The sequence below is a fragment of the Lepisosteus platostomus genome, chromosome 6 (assembly GCF_059453375.1).
Source record: "Lepisosteus platostomus isolate fLepPlt1 chromosome 6, fLepPlt1.hap1, whole genome shotgun sequence".
NCBI classification, from domain to species: Eukaryota; Metazoa; Chordata; class Actinopteri; order Semionotiformes; family Lepisosteidae; genus Lepisosteus; species Lepisosteus platostomus.
In genome coordinates, this window is record NC_142616.1 from 41,237,617 (window position 1) to 41,262,038 (window position 24,422).

Below are 24,422 nucleotides of genomic sequence, written 5' to 3' on the forward strand. Positions count from 1 at the left end.
ATATAATATTGCAGGCACCTGCAGGCAGTGACATTTTTAAGAGCAAATCAGAAGAAGTTGCCCTCTTTAATTCTGAAGTTTAGGCAAAACAAAGTCTGGATAAAACATTTCATTAGCCTTTGGTTTTGGAAAACGGTACCCAATTACAGAGCTGAAAAAAATATTTTTCTTCCATAACTACAAGTAGTGCTACTGTAGCTTGTGGTGCTTCTGCTATTCTGTGCTTCTGTGTATTTTATGACCTATGCAGGTGCTAATCACTTTTTTTTCGCTCTTCTTGTGGAAGCCTGATGCCTAATCCTGTTATTCTCCTGCTTTGTATTTTCATGTGTGTCTGCTAGTAGCCAATCATGCCCAGAATCTTGCCCTGCCATCATTTCAATAATTGTTAATAAGGTGCAGTAATTTCAGAGCCATTAGCAAGGATTCATCGTCAGTATTTTGTCTGACTGCGTTTTCTCTTTCTTATGTAAAGGACCATTATTTTTGTGAATTCTAGAAGATGGCCCAACATCACTTAACATAACCTGAAGAGTACAAAAAATTAGAACACTGTTGCATGTTTGTGATTAATTAGGCATTTTTACTTAAAATATGTAAAAATTGCAACCTGTTGAATTATTACAGCTTAATTCAAAGAAATACAAATGTCTTTCATCCCTTTTCATTCCTTTCTCTCAATTCAGGTTTTACAGCCCGGGCAAATGCTTTCCTTATTTTCTTTGCTTTTGTATCACCTGAAGCTCTGGCAGCCCATTTTGCTGACATTATGTTAAAAATAAGGATGTTCAACAATAAAAAACTGCTCAATTAGCAAGATTACAAGAAAAGTGGCAAAGAAGGGAAGCACCTTCATTGTAGCGAAAAAGGCTTCTTACAGTGAAAACAGGTCTTATAATACACATTTCTTTGTAACAGAAATTTGGAAATCCATTGTTTGTACAGTATAACGAAGTGTGGGTGTATATAGTTACTCATTTATTTTTACCAACTATTGAACAAAAGGTCTCCAGTATTAGTAGAATTCTGTGTAGTATACAATAATCATAAGCATTACATTTGTAAATATTTGTAGTTAATGATGCTAAAAATCTACCTATAGTCAGGGGGTAGTGAGTATGTTTTACTAAACTGGCATTTAGTGAAGATGCAATGACTATTAATTGCATTTCAAAGAGTAGCATTTCATTGTAAAATAAATAACAAAAACTCTAAATAATACAGATAAATCAAGCTATGTAATGGTTGTACCCGGTATTTAAAACATGCTTGAAATAACATCGACATCAGATCTGGATCGCTATAGCAGATTAGTTTGGAACCTCTTCTGTATAGCATAATTAGATTTAAATTTATGAGGAAAAGTTGCAGAAAACATTATATTCCCATAAAAAACATATATTCCAATCCAAGATGACTGTCATGAAGTGTATTTTTAACATGACATAATAATGTCTTGTAATTGTTATTGAAGAAGATAAAACTGGTTGGTTCAAAAGAAATGGAAATATTGATATTACAGAAGGAAATGAAAAGTGGACATGCTTGTTTGCACAACTGATTGCCGTGGTCATATACTGTAGCAATTGTCGTCAAAATGATGTTTTGCCTAAGATATGACTTTTCTAAAATACATTTACTGTATTGCATAACTTTGTATTTCAATGAGACTGATTTTTTCAGTTTGAAGTTATTTATAAAATATAGAAATATGTATAGTCCTCACTTCATGCTTTCAGGGCTCTATCCTTCCATATTCTAGGCATTTTATCCAATACAGGGTCATGGGGAAGCCAGTCTATCCTAGTAAACAATGGGCACAAGGCAGTATACACCCAGGATGGGACTCCAGTCCATTGTAGGGCACACACGAACACAAACATTCACACTCACACAAGAGCCAGTCTTCACAGACGCTGATTAACCTACTGTACCTGTACGTCATTGGACCATGAGAAGAAACCAGAGTACCTGGAAGAAATCCACACGAATTCGGGCAAAACGTAGAAACTCCAAACTGGGTCATAGCTTCTGCAATTTCAGAGGAACTGTTTGAATAATGTCACTGTCTTTAAAAGCTAAACACATTCCATTTCAGCACGTAGCCTCCATGTTTCATTGCCTTTTCAGGGCCAAAGGTTTTTATGTTGTCAGTTGTACTGTATATGATTTTCAGTAGGAGAGTTAACAATGGTTGTCAGGTCTTGTTCATATCAGTGGGGTGTCTGTGATTCTCCACTTCTATGTGACACTGGGTTACAGAATGATTTTTTTTCCTTTTTCCATTGTCTCCCTTACTTCCTCTAACAACATGGTCATACTAGGTCAGATTAATCAGAATCACAGGGGCAGGTGGCTAGCCTTCAAGTACACTTTAAGACAAAATTCTTATTTGGAAAGATCGGGTATTTTGTTTCTGTGATGACAGGAAGTTTTTAGTGGACAGAAAGGGAGAAGAGTAGAAAATGTGAAATACACAAAAATCATGCCAATTATCTTAATAGTGTTTTTCAGATTTAATAGTTTCTACTGTATTTCTAATCTTATTAGAGGTTCATATTATAGCCTTGGTCATTACTTTGAGCTTTGCTACTTTAACTTAACATTCAAACCATTTACGAGTGATAAACAGGTAGTTTTCATTATATGTTAGAGTATATCTCCTTTATGGCATAAACATAATTAGCATTTTTTAACAGTAATGCAATTAAACATTATGAAAATATTGGGTATGTTTGGAAATGAGAAGTAAAGATGTTGAGATGGTTCATCAGTGGAACGTTATTTGTGTGTGTTGTAAAGGGTTTTGCTAATGTAATAGTCCCAAATTGAATACTATAATTAAGAGGACTCGGTAATTAACAGTCATTATAAAATGCAAGAAACAGTACAATTAAAGCAAAGCATATTGTAGAAGGCTAATAGATATAATGTTGTATGCTTGCTATGCCATTTGTATAGAAACATTGTGCCGGCTTTAAGACTAACCTGCTGAAAGCACTTAACGAAGAACCTAATTTACAATTAAACACATTTCCTGTGTGCATATCATTAATCACAGGTAAAGAGAACTCATGAAGACTTTTCTTTACATTTTACAGTTTGTTTTATGAGAATTTAATATAAACCACTTTCAGAATATAAAATTAACTAAATCTTAGGGAAAGCTGTTTACCAGCAAATAATTAGTTTGTGTTGCCAGCAATAGAAATGAATGGTTGCATTATGCTTCTAACACATTTTAGAAGGCTGTTATTTTGGAAGGAAAAGCCAACACATGAGTTCGCTTCTCCTAGTACATTGTTATAGGAGTACATTATTATTCCCATTGCTTTAAACTTTTCACAATTTTACTTTGTCAAGTACATAATATTTTGGAAAATAGTATTGTACATGTGCCACACTATGCTTATCAAGACAATAAACCGGTTTTAAGTCTGAAGATGATTTGCTGTCATTAACCTTTTCCCTGCTGTTGTACATCCGTTATCTTATCAGACATTACATGAGATTAAGGGTTGATATCACTCTGTTTACAAGTGCTCTCAGTCTGTCAGTCTTTTTGCTGTAAAGCTTTGCCGACTGTATTTGAGCCCTGTGAGATTCAGTAGGGGGTGATTGAACTGGAGGCAGAAGGAAGTGTTAGAGTAGGCCCACTCAAATTTTTCCTTCTAATTAGAGCAGTTTGTCATGATCCGTATTGGATTTTGCATGCGTTGTGGGATGTAAAACAGCCTGTCAATAACCATTTTCCTGCTGTTAAAAATTATTTTAATATATAAAGCCCACTCTGCAGGCTAGAAAGTAAATGTTTACATTAGCCAACTAATCTGTTAGACTTTTTAAATAACATTTTGCTTGAAAGGTGTGACACTTCAGTTTGCATTTTGCAATGTGTAAAACTTATATGGAGGTTCTATCTTTTACTGACATTTTTATTCTTTAATGCCAAACTGCCAGCTGTGTATGTTGTGTATTTTCTGTAATATGCAATAGTAAAATTGGTTGAATGTAATTTTAAACATTTCCCATCACATTTATATTGTATATCGGAACAGGTTTGTGTCCTTTCTGTGTCTCGCCACCCCATAGTTGAATACTTCCGAGCTCCATATAGGACAAGATGTCAAATACATACAGTATTTCTGGATCTTTTAGCCACATTACAACAGAACACACTGTCTTCACTGCCAGCAGTCAGGTAGGAATATCTTCCACAGTCCTGGAATCAGTGGTGATTTTTTTCAGGTATTTGCAGAGTTGCTGTAATACTGTATACTTTACTGAAAGGATAAGAAAATATATTCCTGCCTAAGGCGGTGCCTCTATCCTCTGGGCCATCTGGAGGTTGATTTTTATAAACGGCCAGAAGTAAAAGTGGGGCTGGTCAGTATTTGGAGGTGAAGCATCTAAGAAAAAATGATTTATGCTGTAGGGAATGTTAGTGAACCCGAAGATTGAAAATATTCTATTCACATGCACTGACTGCATTACATTAATTGAAGACCTAATGATACAACTTTCTTTGCGTTACAAATTAAAACAAGACATTTGGCACATCTATTTGAAGAGTGGTGTTGGTAATCTTAGTGCCCTGTGTCAATTCCAGTTTAGCTTGATCTGGCCAACCTAAATGTATGTCAAGTTTAATTCTTCACTTCCCCATCTGCCTTCATCTGTAAAATGGCTGCTTTGTGCTATCACAGAGCTTGCTACGCTTCAGCTGTTATTGACTCTTCTGCAACCTGCAGAGCACTGTGGAAAAGTTGTGATGAAATTAAAATGAAAGTTGTAATTAACATTAATTGATTTCGGAAAAAGATAATATACTTTATTTTGACAGGAAAACTTATCTGACCCCAAAAGTTGCAGTAACATCAATGAAAACATATCTGGTGAAAAAAATGTCTCCCTCATGATTCTGGAATTCTGTGGGAAATTGACCATTGTCTGAAACATTTTTTATACTTTCTTTGCTGCTAGTTTTTTTATGGGATGCAGTATTGTAAGTAATATTTATAATTGGAAGGTCCAGCATTATTGATTTTTATGGTTTTCCCTGACAGTAATTGTTGCAAATTGAAGTGTCCCTACCACCTTTAGATGTAGTATTGGAAATAATTGCAGTAATGCAGAGTGTGTTTGGAAACAGGATTTTAAAACCACTTTGTTCACTTCTCTCCTTCAAACTCAAGGTTTGAGAGGAAATAGAACTGCTAGTAAACCACTAAAATAATTTCCAGAAAACAAATATATATTTTTTATAATTATTAAATATTTGTCTCACTTCCACACTGGACCTCTGCACTGATTTGGATGATGGTTACAGTACACACTTCAGTGCATGACTGGCCATACTTTTCTATATTTAAAATATTCCACAGCTGTATAGAAAATAAGTCAAATAATAAAGGCTTTATTTATTGAAGTGGGATTGTGGAAAGGAAACAGTTTAAGCTAGCTATCTCAAATCTAGATCCAGTATTTTTTCTGTTCTGTTCCAATTGGCTTTCTCGGGTGTTTTCACCAATGGACATATTTAATGTTTATTTGTTCCTGTTATTTTATAGCCTATAGCTTAACAGTGGATTTGATTCAGAAAGTTTTGGCCAGAAACATTTTGTAGTATAAAAAAACATATTTTGTTCCAGTTAAACTCTAGATGGTCAAGTAGAAAGTCCCCCAGTTTAGACTGTAATCCATCTCTTCAAACTGTTCTTTTTGTCATATAGAGAAGCTTTTAATAATTTACTGTAGCTCAGATATTTTTATGCGTTTTTGACTTCACACATCAGTTGTTTTGGCATCATTTTTGCCAAAACTTGGATTTATTGTCAAGTTTGCATGGGAAATAGTTGAAATATGAGAGGTGGGCAGTTCAGATAATATTAAATGTCTGTCTTTGCTTTGTTTCTGTTGATTCTATGTCATCTGAGCAAGCTCTGACTAGAGTACTCCCTATAGGCAAATCCATACATAGTCTGGTACAAACTGTAAGGTTCATTATCTAACATGTTTTCTGTTCAGAAGTAGAAATACTGTACAAGACCCATTGGCCGTTGGTTTTTCTTCTTGGTGTTACAGTACTTATTTGTTACTTATTTTGTTGTTTGTTCAAATATTTGTTAAAATCCCAGAAGGAGAAATGTCTATGGACACATTGTTATGAGGAAAAATGTAATTATACTAAAACTATAATGTATTTTTTTACTGTGCTGTTTTAAAGAACGTGTGTATCCTGAATAATATAAAAATCATACAGTTGCCACATCCCCTTTGCCTTATTTCATCATGATTTCAAACATCTTTGACTTTTAAAATGTAAGATATACAATATTAAGTCATTTACCTTTTTAGTTTATACTTTTTTTTCCTCCCTAACACCTATAAGTTAAGATAATTTACAGGGTAACCACTGTTTGTGTTCATGGCAGTGATGGTGTACAGTACATACAGTAGGTTGTCAACATGCTAAGTGTTTTTTGTCCAGCTCTCCATTATTCAATGTAAAAGTTCAATTATATTATATTAAATCTGCACTCACTGAGGTATTTACTAGTTAGCTTTCTGTTCGTTGCTTGACAACACTGGAATTTTAAGCAGAAATGTTGATGCATAGTGTTTGGTGATATACCCTTTCAGAAACACTCAAAAGGTTTCGAGATTTTGCTGATGTTCCAGCCTGTTGTCCAAAGGTTGAGCTAGCTTTCCTATCATAGTGATAAACATTTTCAGCTACAGTATGTTCTGTTTAATGGCAGATGTTTTGTGTTATTTACACTTTAGAGGTTATATGATTTCAGAATTATAGTAAATTGGTACACCCTGTTCCATTTGTAGATGTGTATTCCTCCATGTCTCAACCATGTTAAGATCTGGAGGCCTGTCAGGTGGTGTTAACAGTGTCCAGTTAATCACTTCACCTCCCTCATTCTAAGTGGGATGCTTTCATGGTTCATTACAGTAGGTACTGGGCTAGTGTGGGCAAATGTTTCAGTTTATCTGTTGGCTCCCAGTGATTATTGGACATGAGATGGATGAATAATTCTCGAGCAAACATTGTAGATATATCAGATTGATCTGCTTTTTAGTCACTTCTGCAAAGGTATAGAACATAAGAGGATATAAGTAAGAGGAGAACATTTGGCCCCTCTTGGTCAATTTAAAACTTGGCATCATCTGATTTTTGAACCAGACATCTTCCTCCTATGTGTTACAATTTATACAGGTGAATCTATGAGTTACACAATTTATGTTCAGATTCAGGTGTTCAAGATTCTTTAATCTCTGTAGTCTGCAGACATGAGTTAATAATACTTCACTTTTTTATGTGGCTGTTGAGCTTTCTTGGTACCCCAAAGTTTTAATCATGAAAAACATTCTGTGAATGTGGGTTCCTATTATTTATCAAGGTATGAGAGAAGGGAAAAGTTATCAGGAGTACAAATGACAACATACTGTATCAGGTGCACAGCTTACACATAAACTAGGTGTGAGGAATGGTACACAGATGATTGATTGCTGTGCAACATAAACAGTCTCTGCAGTTGGTCTGCAGAGGACCAGCACAACTGTGGCTTAATGGACATGATCTACTAAATGCTATGGTTTCAGCAGTCTGTAACCATGAACCGGGGCTCCCCTCTTCTAGTTTAATTCCTTTTATGCACAGGAAGTAAATGCCTTTAAGTTGTCAGTATCCTTGATACCACAGTCTTGGTTCCAGCATGCTGGCTCAAAAACTGATACAAGATGAAGTTTGGCAATTGGATGAAAGTTGTTTTTCTTTTCAAATTGCTTAATGTCATTGCATTATTCTCTCTTACAGATCGCATTCTCTCAGCATAACAGTATAATGGACTTGGTGCAGTTCTTTGTAACATTTTTTAGGTAAGTTGAATGGTTAATACTTGGTTTTAAAAATGATTACATACAGTAGCAGTTTCTCATTTAATCACATTTAATCTTTTTTCAACATGCCAAGTGTCTTTGTCAAGCTCTCCATTATTCATTGCAAAAGTTCTAATAAATTATATTACATCTGCACAAGGTGCATGTATATTAGTACTTGTATTGACTAGTCAGCGTTGTTTGGTGCTCAACGACACTGGAAACTGAAGCAGAAATGTTGATGGCCAGTGTTTAAGCCAACAAGTGTAAAAGCATGTATAAACATTTGTATCTGTGGAATATGCAGACTTTAGATACTCAGCATGCTACAGTATATAACAATTTCTTGGACTTTTCAGGCACCTGTGAGCTCATAATGTTTTCAGTGTCAAGTAATCATCAGCTTGTGATTTCAAATCAGAGGGATGTAAAATACTGTATAAGTGCCAGTTTTCAAAAAAGATAATCTATTTTATATCGGGAAACTAATTTCTTAAATGTTTTTGTTAAAAAATATTTAAGTGTTAACTATAAGGCACCCCCTTGGAATAAATTGTCAGATAGATTATTTGATGAGCAAAATGGTTCTAATTGTGCCCAATGTCTGCAGGCCAGCTTATGCAAAAAGGGACTGTTTTAACATTAATTGGCACCATTTGCTCATTCTGGTTAAATGGTGTGCTTTTGCTTTAAGCAACCTTCCAGGGGGCATGACCTTCTTCCTACACGCTTGGATGCGACTAAAAACCCTAGTCGCTTCTGTCAGCAAACATGAGCAATCATTTATTTTTTCTTTAGTAAATGTCCTCTCTCTTTTAAAAACAATAACGAGACAGTCACACCTGAAATTAGTTCTGTATCTCAGTTGTGTTATTCAGTATAGGTTGCACTGGCTTTCTCAGACTGCTATGCTGATATCATGACTGCATTCTGCAAAGGAGTGGGTTTAGTCTGTACTTTAGGATATAAATATTTGCTATATCTATTTTTAATCTTTAAATGTTAAGAATTTACTCACAAATGTCAGAATCACCTTAATCAGTTCATGAGTAGCATTGTTGTGTTATTTGAAACAAAAAGGAGTCTGACTGCGATTAAGTGAGTATGTTAATACATTATTTCCCCGTGAACATTTGTTTTCCTGCGTTTGCACAGCTCGAGAGGATCTTGATAAACACAGGGTTGAATTTTCAATAAATGAAAGAGCAGTCTCACTGTGCCATGCATGTCCTCGCATTCAGTTGCCTTAACAGTAATTTAGAGGCAATTTTGCTATTCACAGGTGAAGATAGTGTTGAGTGACAACCTATTTTGATAATATCTTAATGATTTTTCGGACAACCTATTGTGATAAGAGCTTCAATGTTTTGTCACCCTGTTGTGTGGTTAAAGTATATTATCATTGATTTGTTGCTGATTCTGAAAAGAAATAACAGTTGATTTTGTATTTTTTTTATTCCCAGTTAATTTCTAAGGAATGTAATCTACCTTAATACTAGAAAATGTTTTTTTACAAAGATAATTAATGCACATTGCACATTATGAAAACTAGTACTTCAGGGTCTTTGAGTTTAGCTTAGCATTATGTGATTGACAATGGGGGTCTAAGTGGCTTGTAATCCAAAAGATTCCTTATGCTTTCAAAAGCACATTCATAGATTAAACACATAAGAGTGTGCCACATAATGTAATTTATAAATCACAAAAGTGTCTCCTGTTTGGCTAAAACAGTGCCTCCTAGGTCTGTGTGCAGAAATTGTTTTCTGTTCTTAGTGTTTTATTCTCTCATTATGACCATGGCCTTCCATTGACAAGAATGGAAGTGAAGTGCCCTTAGCACTATAGTACTGATGCTGAGTGTGTAACAATCTCCCTGCAGGCAAGGGGGTGGGAGAGGGGCTGATTTGATTTTAAGTGGCATTAGAGGGCAAGAGGTGATGTCAGAGGATAGGATCTAAGTTAAGTGGGTGACAGGATGAACAACATGAACTCTACGTCATTGAGTATAGTAGTAGTAGTCTTTTTAGCTACATATTTGTGCTGTGTTTTTCCAGTGTTGAGCCTTACTCCAAGTTGAATCCATCAAGGTCAGGTTTCTGAACTCTTTAATAGCAGTCTTCATTAAATATTACTAATAATTTAAAAACAACAACTTTTCATGACTGATGCATAATTAGTTCATGTCAAATAACAGAAATAATTGGAATTCATTTGGGATACCAAAATTGCCATGGAGAGATGCTGTAGACATACTGTAAGATGCATATAAAAAGAACTTATCAGGGAAATGTTGACTTCATGTGTAATTATACTGGAGTTGCTAACAAATTATAAAGTGTTGTCAAAATATTTAGCACCATGCTATGCGTACAGGTGTTTTTGCCTAATGAGAAAGCAATGCAATTAACCTACAAATGTTCCCCGTAAATATTTCAGTGTGTTAAAGAAAGAGTCTCAATAGGCAATTTTAATGTGCATTTTTCATTTTTTAACATTAAGTAGTTTGTTTTTGCTGTTTCCGTAAGGTGCAGTCACCCTGGTGTAACATGCTTTATTAATGTGGTACTTTCTCCACCATTTTTTTTAATAGTGTGAGACTGGTAGTTGTGTGGTAGGAATTTTTGGGTTTTTAGTTTATTTTATAATTTGACTGCAGGACTTATAGTTGACCTAAAACTCCCAGGTGTTTTACAGAAATACAGCTCTTTGGTTTAAACTGAAAAAAATCAAAAGCCTGGTTTGTGTGGCTAAAAGCATAAATAAAATAATGTTTTCTTATTTGTTTAGGCTGTTTTAGGAATTCCTATTTCTAATAAAACTAATAGACATTACTGATGCACCAAAACTGCCTTTTGTTTGTGTGCTTTAGAGGATAAGATTTATGTGTTTGGGTTTACACTGTGATTCTGTTTCACTTGATCTGTGGGGTGAATTATACAATGACTGTAGATGTTGAAAATGTATGTGCATCTTACTGTGACTTGAATCTCACAGAGATTTTAGTAATCTCAAGTCATCTCAAGGAATCAACAAAAGAGCCAGATCTAAATCAGTAAATTAAACAGCATTAAAAGCTACAGTATAAAACTACAGTATAAAAGTGTATTTTAAAACAAGATTTTGAAGTGCAAACTAACTTGGAAGATTAGATATGAGCTGGGAGATCATTCCACTGCCTTGGGCCAACAGAACAAACTGTATCCCAGTGTTTGGAGTCTCTTTTTAGAAACTGAACGAAGAGTGTAAATACATACAGGTGTGTAGGGAGGTGACAATTCACTGATGTAGTTAGGGGCTAAACCTATTCAAACAAAAAGACGAACAACAGTATATTGAACTTAATTCAGAAATCTACAGGGATCAGTTAGACAACTATAACCGGTGATACATTCATAGACATTCCAATTTTAGTTAAGATCTGAGCACGTGAGGAATAGGAGACCGCAAACAGGCAAGTTCGGTACAGAGGACTGCCGGCAATAGCCAGATTCACTTATACACAATTCCACCCCTATGTAGTTGCATAGTGTGCTATATTTTGTATGTGTGATGAAAATCCGTACAGTTAGTACATGATGAAATAAGTACACCCTTACATGATGAAATGAATGAAAATACTAATGCTTTGGCTATAAGTTAATTTATCAACTAAAACAAACAGCTAATCACAGACCTACAGATGCAGCCATTCAAAGTGAGCGGTACAGACACGTACCAGAGGTAATTGGCTGCGGCGTCGCGCAAGATGACGCGGGGTACCGCGGTACGTGATTGGTTGACCGACAGGGGCACTCGTGGTCCGTTGGTCTGTCGTAGAAAGATTTACAGTACAGTAAACGTCTTTACTGTGCCCGTTGTAGATATTGAATTTTACCACTGAAGGGAAATCTTAGTAGCTGAGCATAAAAAGAATAGGAGCATACTGTAACGCGTGTGAAGGCCATAAACGATATTAATTTTGGAACATAAACATACAGTACTGTATATGGCTGGTCTTGGTACTTTAAAGTAAAAAATACACACCAGTATTCCATTTCTCCCTAAACATTGTAAGCTTCGAAGTCTTTAACTAAAGAGATACCGGAGTCAACAAGCATACTTTTAGAATTTGATTAATAGGGAATATAATATGGAATCGCGTATCTAAAGAATTTAATAACGATATGATTATATTCGTGTTCTGCGACAGGGCTGTGTAGGGCTGTTTCGCCTCCCTCTTCATGCGACTTTCCCTGTAGCCTACTGGTCTACGTGCCCGACTACCAACTCACGGGTTGTGTGTTCAAATCCAGCTGGTGCTGGACTTTTCTTTTAACAAACATTTCTTCGAAAAAATAGAAAAGCGATATTATGGACAATCAATTGACTTTTATATTTCAAAATATCACAACATGATCGATTTTAAGTCATTTTTGATAACAATCAACATACAAACATTTCTTTGAAAAAATGAGACGTTTCCCTTGGTCAGAGATATAAATATATAATATATAAATAAATTAAATTTAACTAACATGTGAAATAGCGTGTGAAAAAGTGGTAGTTTTAAGCTTTTCTGCTAATATAATATGGAATCGCGTATCTAAAGAATTTAATAACGATATGATTATATTCGTGTACTGCGACAGGGCTGTGTAGGGCTGTTTCGCCTCTCTCTTCATGCGACTGTACCAGGAAGAGGATTTCTTTCTATTCGAAACGTGTATTTTAAAAGTTTAAGAAGTAAAAACCTTACAGCGTACACAGATTTCTAAACTGATCAGGATCTTTGTCTTATGCATAATAATGTTCACCGCTCTGTCCAGCAAATTAATAATAAACTTTATTTGATATAGCGTTTTAAACGAATAAGTAATTAGATTGCTCATAAACCTAATCACTTGCTTTTTCTTTTTATTTAGGCTCAGATTTCAACTATAGATCGTATTATTAATAACCATAATAACAACCAACCAACAAAAACAACCATATAAACATAATACCAACCAAAAACATAGATAACGACCACAATACAAAATCAAATATATCAAACCATTATACTCTCGCAAATTCCTCCAATTATCATACTCCCGCCCCTTATGCAAAACCAAACCCTCCTCCCATCCCAGTTTATCCTCTTTATCATAAACAAAATCCACCTCAATTTTCAACATAAAGCATTACTGCTTACTGGGTTTTTGAGAGGGGGGGGTGTCTTTCGCTGGAAATCTCGCCTGCTTCTACTTTACGAGTACAACCCCCTCTCTGCCGGAGTGCTGGCTGTGACGAATTAAACCGGTTTCACAGGTATTTTCAAAGTAGGAAGTACAGTGTTAACTGGTAGCTGGGCTCCTCAATGAAATCGCTTTAACATGCTAATGCGTTGGTGTAACAGTCCGGGAGTGGCAAGCTTCCAATGTCAACTCGACTCGATTGGAAGACAATGAACGTATTTTAGCCCTAAATGAATTAATAGCAAACATGGTTTACATAAAATACATTTTTCCAAGAAAGTTTATAATAATACGATCTATAGTTGAAATCTGAGCCTAAATATAAAGGAAAAGCATTTTCAGAGAGCAATCACGCCGTGTTTATGTAGAAAAAGCGATTAGGTTTATGAGCAATCTAATTACCTATTCGCTTAAAACGCTATATAAAAAAAAGTTTATTTAGAGATGAATGATCAGTGTCGCAGTTTAAATAATTTTCGTAGGAGGGCTTGGACAGATTCCAAGTGCATTTTTGCAATTTACGTTGCATTGTCCAATGTGCTGTTGTAATACAGTTTAGAATACAGTTAGTCTAAGCTTTATCAGCTTTATTTATGGGTTGCAATTTAGAAAAGGTCAAAAACCGCACTCAAAATGCAATTTAGAGCTTTCTGGCAAGAGGAGACACCCAAATTATAATGTAACATGCCACTGTTTGTGCATGAACAAAGTAATACTGCAATTTTCCTTAGATACGCGATTAAAAAAAAATAATTTATAATAATACTAATACGATTTAAATCAAAACGTGATTCAAATCAATATAAATGTTTATTTTGTAACGCATAGGTGACTATTCATTGTTATTAAAAAGACTTAAATTCGATCATGTTGTGATATTTAGAAATATAAATTTGTTTGGTGCGAGTGAGGTTTTATTTAATCTCTGACCAAGGGAAACGTTTCATTTTTTCAAAGAAATGTTTGTTAAAAAATAAAGTCATAGTTCCATGGGATTCAATCACAGACCATGTGACATGGGAGTCAGGAAACTGACACACAGCGCCACCAGATTTGATAACGCTATAAAAACGCTATAAAATAATGTGACTAGGCACAGAACAAGTTTACAGCACAGTACAATAATAAATGCTGACCATGACTTTAGAAGCATACATTACCTTACACTCAATTTAAACACAAGCTGTCTTTAGCCCTCTAAGCTGGTTCATACAGAAATGTAGAGATCCAGGCTCAGAACACACAGCTTCATTAGCGAATACATATCCAGGACAACTAGAGAAGACGTTTTACAGAGGATGGATTTTTAGAAACATCCCATCAGTGACATCACTGAAGTCAACTCCTAGGTACTGTAACTGTCGTGTGGATAGTTTCACAAGAATCAGACAAAGGTTTAAGCATCGCTTGTTCTAGATAAAACTGCAACAAAAAAAACAACAACCCATAATGTACTTCTTTGCGGCTCTGTTTGCCCAAATCATATATTCACAACGTGAAATTTAGAAAATAATATTACGTAACCAAAATCTGCAATATGGAAACAGAACCTGTGTAATTGTTGATAGATGATGTACTCGTAACATTTTTACAAGACTAACTACAACATTTAAAAAATGACTTGTATGTACTTGATATCTCTAATCAATCCACGGCGACATTGTTAAAGCAGAGTCCCAGCACAAAACGAAACTAAAACGCCCTGGGCATACCTTTTCGCGCTTCTTATTAGTTGCTCAAAAGTAATTTGACCGTATGAAATGCATAATATAAACCTAGAAACATATACGTGAGCAGTATTTACGTACTGTAGAATCGGTGTTAAGACATACCTCTCAAATACTGTAAATCAAGTTAAAAATATCTCAAGACCGATTCTGGTCATTCTGAGGCTTACAATGTTTAGGGAGAAATGGAATACTGGTGTGTATTTTTTACTTTAAAGTACCAAGACCAGCCATATACAGTACTGTATGTTTATGTTCCAAAATTAATATCGTTTATGGCCTTCACACACGTTGCAGTATGCTCCTATTCTTTTTATGCTCAGCTACTAAGATTTCCCTTCAGTGGTAAAATAATTTAAAAGCTGCATTTCACAGTGTTTGACTTGGTTTCTTTCATATAATTCCATTGACCAGACCGAATTACGCATTGCAAATATTAAATTTTGCAGATGTTGAGACCCTATGTACTTCCTCCAACTTGCTCTAATAAAATATAAAGCTGTATATATTTGTACAAATTAAAGTCACTTTGGATAAAAGTCAGTCATCTTATGTGAATATGAATATATCTTATGTGAACACTTGTGTCTGTTAACATCTTTATTAATTAATGTGAGCATGAATTTGGATGCCATCAGCATTACAATGATGACCCAGTGACCAAAGAACTGGGCCAAGAACAGAACCTTGCAGAATGTGGATGTGATCAGCTGTTGTAGGGGGTTTCACTCATCCTAACAGCCCTCTCTTGTCTGTTCAAATCCATGGTATGATCTATAGGATTGTAACAGACCGCAGCAATAACTGTTGTTTGTTATGTTTGGTGGGCGTGTGCACTTGGAAGTTCTAGACTTGCTTTCTGTAGTTTATTTGGGTGGCATTAAAAGAGAGAGGCCATTAAACATCATCTCTGCCCTGTGCCTTCCTATTAACCCCCAAAAGAAAAGGGTTGGCACTTCAGTATCTAAGGCAGAATGGACGTTTGGCATGACCAGAATGGATGCAAAACCATAGTAATAGTAATCACAATTACTCTAAAGCATTATACTGTAACACGCTACAGTAATTCGATAGTAAACATCACCGTGAACCAGCCTTTTCAGTCTTGTGTGTACTAGAACACTGGTGCTCACATCTTGGAGAAACTAGGCACTGTAGGGATATTAACACTTGGTGAAGTTTTGGCCGTGGCCTCACATTTGAACCTGTAAAACATTAATACAGCACATATTTACCAGTCTGAAATTTACTGAAGGAGCAGTGTGTGGATTTAAAGGCTAATGATAATGTAAAACTATACTGTTTAGGTGCAACAAATAGAGTGAAACCTTACTGGTATTTGATAAAAATGTGTGATTATGTTAAAGTGAATATTGAGGGAATCATTACATGAGTAAAAACCTCTTTAATATATGGTGCTCACTTGTTAACAATGTATCTTGGGAAATATAAATGGAAAACAAAATCTTTAAGACCTTCTTTGAGTCATGTATAGAAAAGATTATGGAGATGGATATTACAGTATGCATTAAAATGGGGTCAGACAATTTCATTAAAAGCATCAAGATCATTTTTTCTTCTTTTTTTTTTTTACTCAAGTCACGATTGGTCTCCACTGGGTGGGAAATAGTTAGAAATGCCTTGACTTATCCAGTTATTTTATTGAGTGATTGCACAGGTGACAGGGAAGGGCAGTTTCTGGCAGGCCATCTCTTTACCCTTTTATAATGGTGTTATGTTCCTCATTGATATATTGAGTCAGCTTGTCCTTCTCCATTTCATTTCCGTGCTTGTTTTTGTCATGTTTCTTGCCCTTGTGTTCGTGCTGCATTGTTTTGGGCTGCTTTTGCTCACTGTGTGTTTATATTTAGATCACATTCCCTCCTGTGTGCCTGCTGGACCTCCCAGGGCATCTCCTGCTTTGCTCTTGACAAGTGTTCTAATCCTTTGTGAAGGTGGCAGCAGCCAGTAGAAGAGATCCACTCATGTTCTTTGTAGTGTTGCTGTACTACCTTTGCTCATTCCTCCCCATTATGTATAGTTTACATATTCAATTCATAGTGTTTCTTGCTTTCTGTGCTTTTTGCCATGTAATGTAAGGTCATGTGATGTCCTTATAATCTTAGTTTTGGGTGGATTCTCCCTCTCAATTACTAATGTGGAAAATCTGTCAATTATGATTTAAGTTGCTATTCATTTATCGCAACTGCAGAGGTTCACCAGTCCAAGCAGAGTTCAGGGGTTAATCCTAGGATCTATTTAAATTCCATTATAGACTATACATTACCCAACTCTAATGTACTTTATACAGTAATAACTTCATCCACATTCAGTCAACCTTAGTGGCAGTCCTGTTGATGATCATAGTGGAAGGTTGTTAAGCAGGCAGAAGTAGGTAGTTTTTTTCTTCACCTTTTTATTAGGCTTCGTAGCTAGTCATCGTTTGTTTAAAATACACATCCATTTATGTCACCCAAGTTACATTTTTAACAAATGTGTACAGTATATTAAAGAGGTTTTTATTCATGTAAAGATTCCCATGGTAAGGTTGCTTATAAGTGCACCTGGTACCAAAATGCCTATATACCAACAGGCGTATTGATGAGTTCTTGTTACTATTGTCGAGTAACATTGTGTTCTGGAGGCAAGTTGGGTCTAGTGTATGGTACTCTTGCTGGATAAACACAGGGTCCCTTAGTGTTCAGTACTGGCGGATGTTACTGTATGATAATATTTTATTTACCACGTCAGCCAAAACATTCTTATTGCAGTTTATACATTCTGCATATTGAGTCTTAAGTGGTCCAGGGGCCTCCTCTGTTGAGATGGCCATGAAAAGCTGAGGCCTGGATGCACTGGTGCTTCTCAATTCAGTTGCTCAATGACCTGCTGGTGGATACCAGGGGTGAGAGAAGCTCTTATTTAATTTGTCTTAGTGGAAGTGTGAAAAGGAGTCGTTTTTTCTTTGATTCTATTAATTCTTTTTATGTCGTTGTTCAGAGGAAATTTCTGGTGGTCTTAGGTGCACATTCTTCTTTGGCTGGTGTTATCATTGCAGCACCTGCCAGGCAGCTTGAAGAGAATTTGCTATTAAGTTGGTTGTTTCATTAAAATTAGATGCTTGAACCAAGGTGCCATCTGGTATACAGATGGCAATAAACCTATCTCATTGCAGAGCATATGGAAGTATTCCCCAGTGTCCTGCCAAACTTATTGTTTCTATCCTCACTTTTTTTTGCATTGATCCAGCTACAACAGGGCAAAATGCTTCAGACGCAACCTCAGATCTATCATCTGTCAAGGGGATTGCTTTTGCATGCATGTGAGTGGTTTTCAGATGAGGCAGGATCACCTTTTGTGTCATGGCTTCTATATCAGTTGTGTGAGAGTCTGCGCTGAGCGAGGAATATTTGGAAATAAGAGCTGGTCTTTGCCTCAGGCAGTGATGTCATTATCATTTATACCAAACGACAGGCAACCATTGCAAGACCTGTGTGGCTTTTGGCCGGTCGAAAATGCCTCTGTTTCCACAAGATGCAATATGGTTAGGCAACAGACCGACATGAGTGACATCAAAGGAATTAGCAACCTGTTTCCTCTGTTTACAGAGGAAAAAGTGGGGGGAAAGTTGCCCTCCCCTCCCCCTTCAGAATTGTAATAATTTTTTTTTGTTCCCTGCCATGGAGAATTGTTTGCAGGGTTGGCATTTTGCACTCTGCATTCCACAGTTATTAAAAATATTAAAACCAATTATCGCTCCCGCAGAAGGGAGCTTGTGTGTTCTACGGGGATTTTAATTAAAGGGGCTCTAAAACAAGATGTTAATAAAAATGTCATAGCAGCAATCAACCTGAAATTACACAGTATTTAATATGAGCAAGTACAAATTCCATTTCCTTGTAAATGATTTTAACAATCCATCTGTAATTTTTATTTTAAGCAGGAATGTGTGTGCCATCCAATTTCTGGAATCCATCCATGTGTAGTCAGCCCTTCATTAGTATGACAATAGGTCATTTCAACAGTTTCACACAGACACATTTCCACTGAAACATAAGATCTTTATAATGAAAAATGTTTCACTTGTCAGCATTGCAATTTCTTGCAATGCAATGTACCTGAAATCTTTGAAACTTGGATTAACTAAGTGATGTTTATCAGTGGTGTAGTGAGTAGTTTTAAGTCTCTGTGGCCTTCAGTGACAAGAGAAAGCTTGTTTTACACAGTTACAACTGGTTAATTCAACCTTCACAGGGACCGAGTGAAATAATTGACAGTAAGCACCACTGACTGCATCAGAACCCCTTGATCACAAAATCAGGTTTTTCTCAGTAGCAGTAAATAAAGATTACTTTTTGAAATCTGAGAAAAGGTAGAAAGAAAACATCAGCATCAAAGTACATTAAATATAGTTATCACATCTATCACTGGAATTCATTTGCCTTAAAGATTTTATGGAATTTAGCTGAAGATGGTTTAATATAATTAAAAATAAATATCTACTGACTTAGAAAAAAAAGGTTGTTTCAGTAGCTCTCAAAATCCTGCTTAGGAGATATTTTTAAATATTGAAACTTTTGTTTAATAAGTTCAATTAAAAACCTAAAAGGGAATAAAGCCATGATAAACAGATAACATAATGCCGAAACATTTCATATTGAATATGTAAGAAGATAATTCATCTTGCTTGATTTTACTTTAGAAGTATTTTAGGGCAAACTACATTGTTGTATTGCTGATTAATTAACATGCTTATAAAGAGCAACATGCAGAATAGTTTTAAATTAAATTTGACTAAATTGGCAATATTACAATAATAAGAATAAAAGCAATAATATTGTATTTCTGTAGCAATTTTCATCCCTGTGGACTTTTCCATATGGAAGGAAATGCAATGCATCCACCATTGGAGTGTATCATCCACATGGGTGACACCCATTCTGCATGAGTGGCTTCACTAGTCAAATCGCGTGAGCCCAGATTAGAGTACAACCAGAAAACTGGGATAAACAACCCTAGTCTTATGAAAAATGTCTTTGGACTTTTAATGACCTAGTAGTCTGGACCTCACCTCAACATCTCATTGTAAGGACAGCACACCCACAGCATACATCCACAGATAGTGTCCCCATTCTCTATGTTGGGGTGTTGACTTTGGATATTCTGGTCCAGAGAGAAGTGTGTCACCAACTGGTCCATCAACATATTACACCAGTAGACTGGGTTTACTTGGAGGTCTCTCCTACCAATAATCCAAGGAATTTGCCATGTTAATAATGCTATGTTGTACAAGTCATATAGTTTTTCGAGATAAGTACTGTAGACCAGTATGGTCATTTTAATGTGTTTAAACATTCTTGCAAAACAGTGCTTTACAGTGACCTTTTATAGTAATGTTTTATAATCATATGCAGTGATGATTGCTTCCTAATATAAGATTTTGTGTCCAGTTTATTATAAATCACACATGCCGGATTTTGTGAAGTACAAGATGAGCATAGTTGGGGTTTGCTTGTATATTGGAAGTAACAATCTATCTAGAATATTCTAATAAGATGTCTTGAAAGTTGGTTTGCAAAATCAAATCATAACTTGAGATGATTTTTTTGTACTGTACCAATACCCTAAAATCAAGTTTCTCTATTTGAGTGACAGTTTTATATGTTGCTTATATTGTTTCCACTATGGAAAAAATTGATCTACTTTAATGAAAACAGAAAGAATTTCATGTTTCCAGTTCTGAACACTAGAGAAGAGTACAGAGACAATAACAGCAGCCTTGTAAAAAAGACAGTCGTGTTTGTAGACAATCTTCAAACAGTTTAACTGGTTATGTAATTCTGTATCAGACTCTAATGTAAATCTACAAATATCGCAACAAGAGATCCCAACATTTGACTTATAAAGGCCACTGGTGCCAGGCTGATTTGCTGCTCTTTAGTTTTCTACAGTATTCTTTTAATTATCCAGTTTGGGGTAGTTTACACCCTGCAGTGACACATGCAAAAATAAAACTACAGCTGTGACAAAAATGTCAGAATCCCCCACAAGGCCTTCTTGTCCTAGAATCAGTAGAAAGTGAGCAAATGCTACAAAGAGGCACTAGTTTTGATTTTTTTTCACGTACTACAATAACAACTTGGTCTTTAGGTTAAGCATGGCTTAATAGAGGTTCCAGTGAAATCACAGGTGACTGAAGCACATTGCAGTGTAATGAGGTGTGATATATCATTTGTGCAGCACAGCAAAGCCTGTTCCTTAAGATGGTCATTTTCTGAGAAATTCTAAAGGATAAGCAGCAGTTTAGAGGGTAGTAGGTAAGACTAGGAAGATCAAGACAGCAATGATGATGAGTGGTAATTGATAGTTGTTTACGGAGTACTGTACCATTGTGCATTCATGTGTTATAGCTGTGTACTAGTAATGCATACATAGTAATATGGTATCATTGAAATTACCTGAATGCGCTAATAGGTAATATTATTTCACCCTCTGCAAAGAACTTGTTGCAGTTATTGGCAATAGCCACTAATACTTTCATTTCATATATAATCTATGTATGATTATCTGTTTTTAAATTCTCAAACTGTATGGGGAGAATAATAAAAGAAAACAGGACTTGAAAAAAATGCGTAAAAGATTTATGTTGAAAACATTTTATCACTTCCATATGAAGTGTTATAGTAATTTTTTTATATGTAGTGCAAAATATTAAGTACTGTGTGGTATATTTACTGGTAAAACTGTGAACATAAAAGATGTTTAAAAGTCTTCTTTGGGTGTCTAGCTCTCATTCTAATTACTGACATTGACGTTCACTTTATTCTAATAATTAATCTATGTCCTTCTTAGCTGATTAACAAGAATCTGCTGATTTGTTCTGCTGAGGGCAAAAGGAATCAAGTGAGCAAATATTTTAACCAGTGAACTGATTTTAAAGTAGTTAACTATTTTAAAATTACTGCTGTAACAGTTTTCATTAAATGATTTGGCTAGGTTCAAACAAAGAGTGTCTTAACATTTTTTAGAAGAAAAAAAGCTTAGCATCTTCATATTTCTGCTTCCCTTTTCACCTTGAGATTGTGTGTTAACATCTAGCTCACATCAAAGAAACCAAAACTAATCTCAGTCTTAGCAGTTTTACGGTCCCCGAATTGGATGTTTTCTGAAAGGCTTTGTGTATTGGAATGTACATCGATCGCAGAGCTAGCTGCCAGCCTTCTATGGTTCAGCCATAAGAGTCCGAGAAGGTGTATTGGTGTTTTTTTAATATAGTGATATATGATTTAGAGTCATGCTATCCCCCGACAGTGAATGAATTCACTCTTTGGGAGGTTCAATCAATAGCTAAGTAAACAGAATTGGAACACAATACCCCACTGCCTGGGGTCATCAGTATTTGCTTCCTTATTGTGTAAAGATGATTGTTCATCGGGTTGTTTTTTTTTACTTCATCAATTGATGTCATTTATTCAAGTGAATAAAAGTATATTTGATGGTAGTCCAAATTTAATTTCTTGATCACTGATGTTACAAGATTTCTCATTTCCATGTACAGCATATCTCTTTACATTTTACCTGTGGTAAGGTATAGAGAAGCTCACATGTCTGTCAGCTTTTGTTTTGTTATGAAAGAACATAGAAGAATATAAGAAGACAGTCCATTTGGTATCTTCTGCTTGTTTTCGATGCTAGCAGCCTCTTGATACAAAGATCTTGTCTAGTCATTTCTTAAAGGAACCTAGGCAACAATGTCTGGCACTAAATATGGTCATCTTGGTGATTTTTCCACTTGTGTCCTCAGGTCAGTGTTACGCTTTGGGAAGTGAAGCAACCACTCTATATGTGTACATTATTTGCAGTTATTGTTTTCCTGCAGCTGGATTAACACCAAGTTCAACCTGCCTGGTACTGTATGTCATAATAGAAAATCATTTTTTTTTCTTTTTGTGATGGCAAACACAATTTGTCAATCTGATAATAGTCTATAAATAAAGCTGATCTTGACCAGTTTTTTTCCTTCCTTATACTTTGTTCTGAATTTGTTCTGAAAAAAGAAGTTACATCCTGTTGAACTTTGTTAATCCAGTTCAAAACCTAATCACCTTGTAAATCAGAAAGACTCTTGTTTATTTAATAAATAAAATACATAAACTCTTATTTACTTTTTAAAGACTGATTTATTTATTCAATTACAATCCAAGGTCCTGTGACAGAAACTGGAATTAAAAGCATGCTCTAAGGTCCTCCTTACTATTTAATATACACCAGATTAAATTGAGATCTGAGAGGGAAGCGTTTGTGAGGCAACTCTGCTTGATGTGAGTTTGGAAAAGACGGCTTTTGAGATTTCTCTTCAGTTTATCATCTTGAAAAAGAATCAAATGACAACTGAGTGTATTCGGTCATTCATCAAATGTTCACAAATAACATTTAATGAATGATAGAATATACTCAGTTGTTTACTGGGTGAAGTTATTCGATCTGTAGCAATACTTAAACTTGCACGTAAAGACGTCGTGCACCTAAAGAATTTGGGACAGAACCACCGGAGAAGAGCCTAAGCTTTCATTGCTACCATTTTGTGATGAAGTCACAGATCAGTTGGCTCTGTGCTACCTAAAAGGAAGCAGATCAAGTGTTTTCAAAGCCCCTACTGTAGATTTTATGGATTTATTTTCCCTTCTGACTGAGAATGCCAGCAGCCATGTCACCCTGCAACTTACAATTGGCAGCCCACTGAAGCTAAACAGGTGTGAGCCTGGTCAGTACCTGGATGGGAGACCTACTGGGAAAAACTAAGGTTGCTGCTGGAAGAGGTGTTACAAGCGGACCCTGCTGATGTGGGACTAACGCTAGGATGAGAGAGAGATTTTCCCTTCTGACTGAGAGACAACCTTACAGGGGTTGTTTTCGGAAACTTACAGTTCCTCACTTTTTTGACTAGTAGTGCACTCTTGGTATTTCAGTTTATATTAACTTGTTTGTGGTTTTTTTTCTGTTTTGATGATGTTGCAATGATGTTATCATGACTACTTTTCTATATTTTATGCCATGATGAAATTGTATCCCCGTGGCTGGGTGTTATTGTAATGGAGAAAAGGGAGACATAATCGTGTTCAGTAGTTTATCATCCAAAATGTTTTTGCACCAGTGACCTTACTTCTGTTTCTTGATTTTGCATATGTTTGTATGACTTCATGTGTGTAAATTCAGTGTTATCTTATAGGGATGAATTTCCCTAACTTGCATTCATTTTCAAAATTATTTTTTTTCTTCTTTCTAAAGAGGTAATGTGTTTTTTTATTTTTTTACTGGCAATGACTGAAAAAGAGTGTAAATAAGTATTCTTTAGATTGCATTACTAGTCACATCAGCCACTTCAGTTAAATTTTGTTCTGCTTTTCAAAGTTTAATGTGAAAGATGAGCTAATAAATTAGCCACGTTTGCCAATCATACCAAAGTTGTAAAACCAGACTAAGAAAAGACTGGTCAAGTACAAGGTAAATGACATTAAATGTAGGCAAGAGGAGATTGCCACAGTACATGCAGGTACAGTACTTGTAGCAGAAGCAGAAATATATGCAATTT

At 35.5% G+C, this 24,422-nt stretch overlaps 1 protein-coding gene across 2 annotated transcripts in view; it reads left to right on the forward strand.

Annotated features, from left to right (window-relative positions):
- LOC148661720 (attractin-like protein 1) overlaps positions 1-24,422 on the forward strand; it is a 429,208-nt gene that overhangs the window by 236,729 nt on the left and 168,057 nt on the right. For both annotated transcript variants that reach the window (XM_088635864.1, XM_088635865.1), the window contains exon 25: positions 7,829-7,890. In XM_088635864.1, coding sequence (XP_088491990.1) covers positions 7,829-7,890 — 62 coding nt within the window. The remainder of the gene's footprint in view (positions 1-7,828; positions 7,891-24,422) is intronic.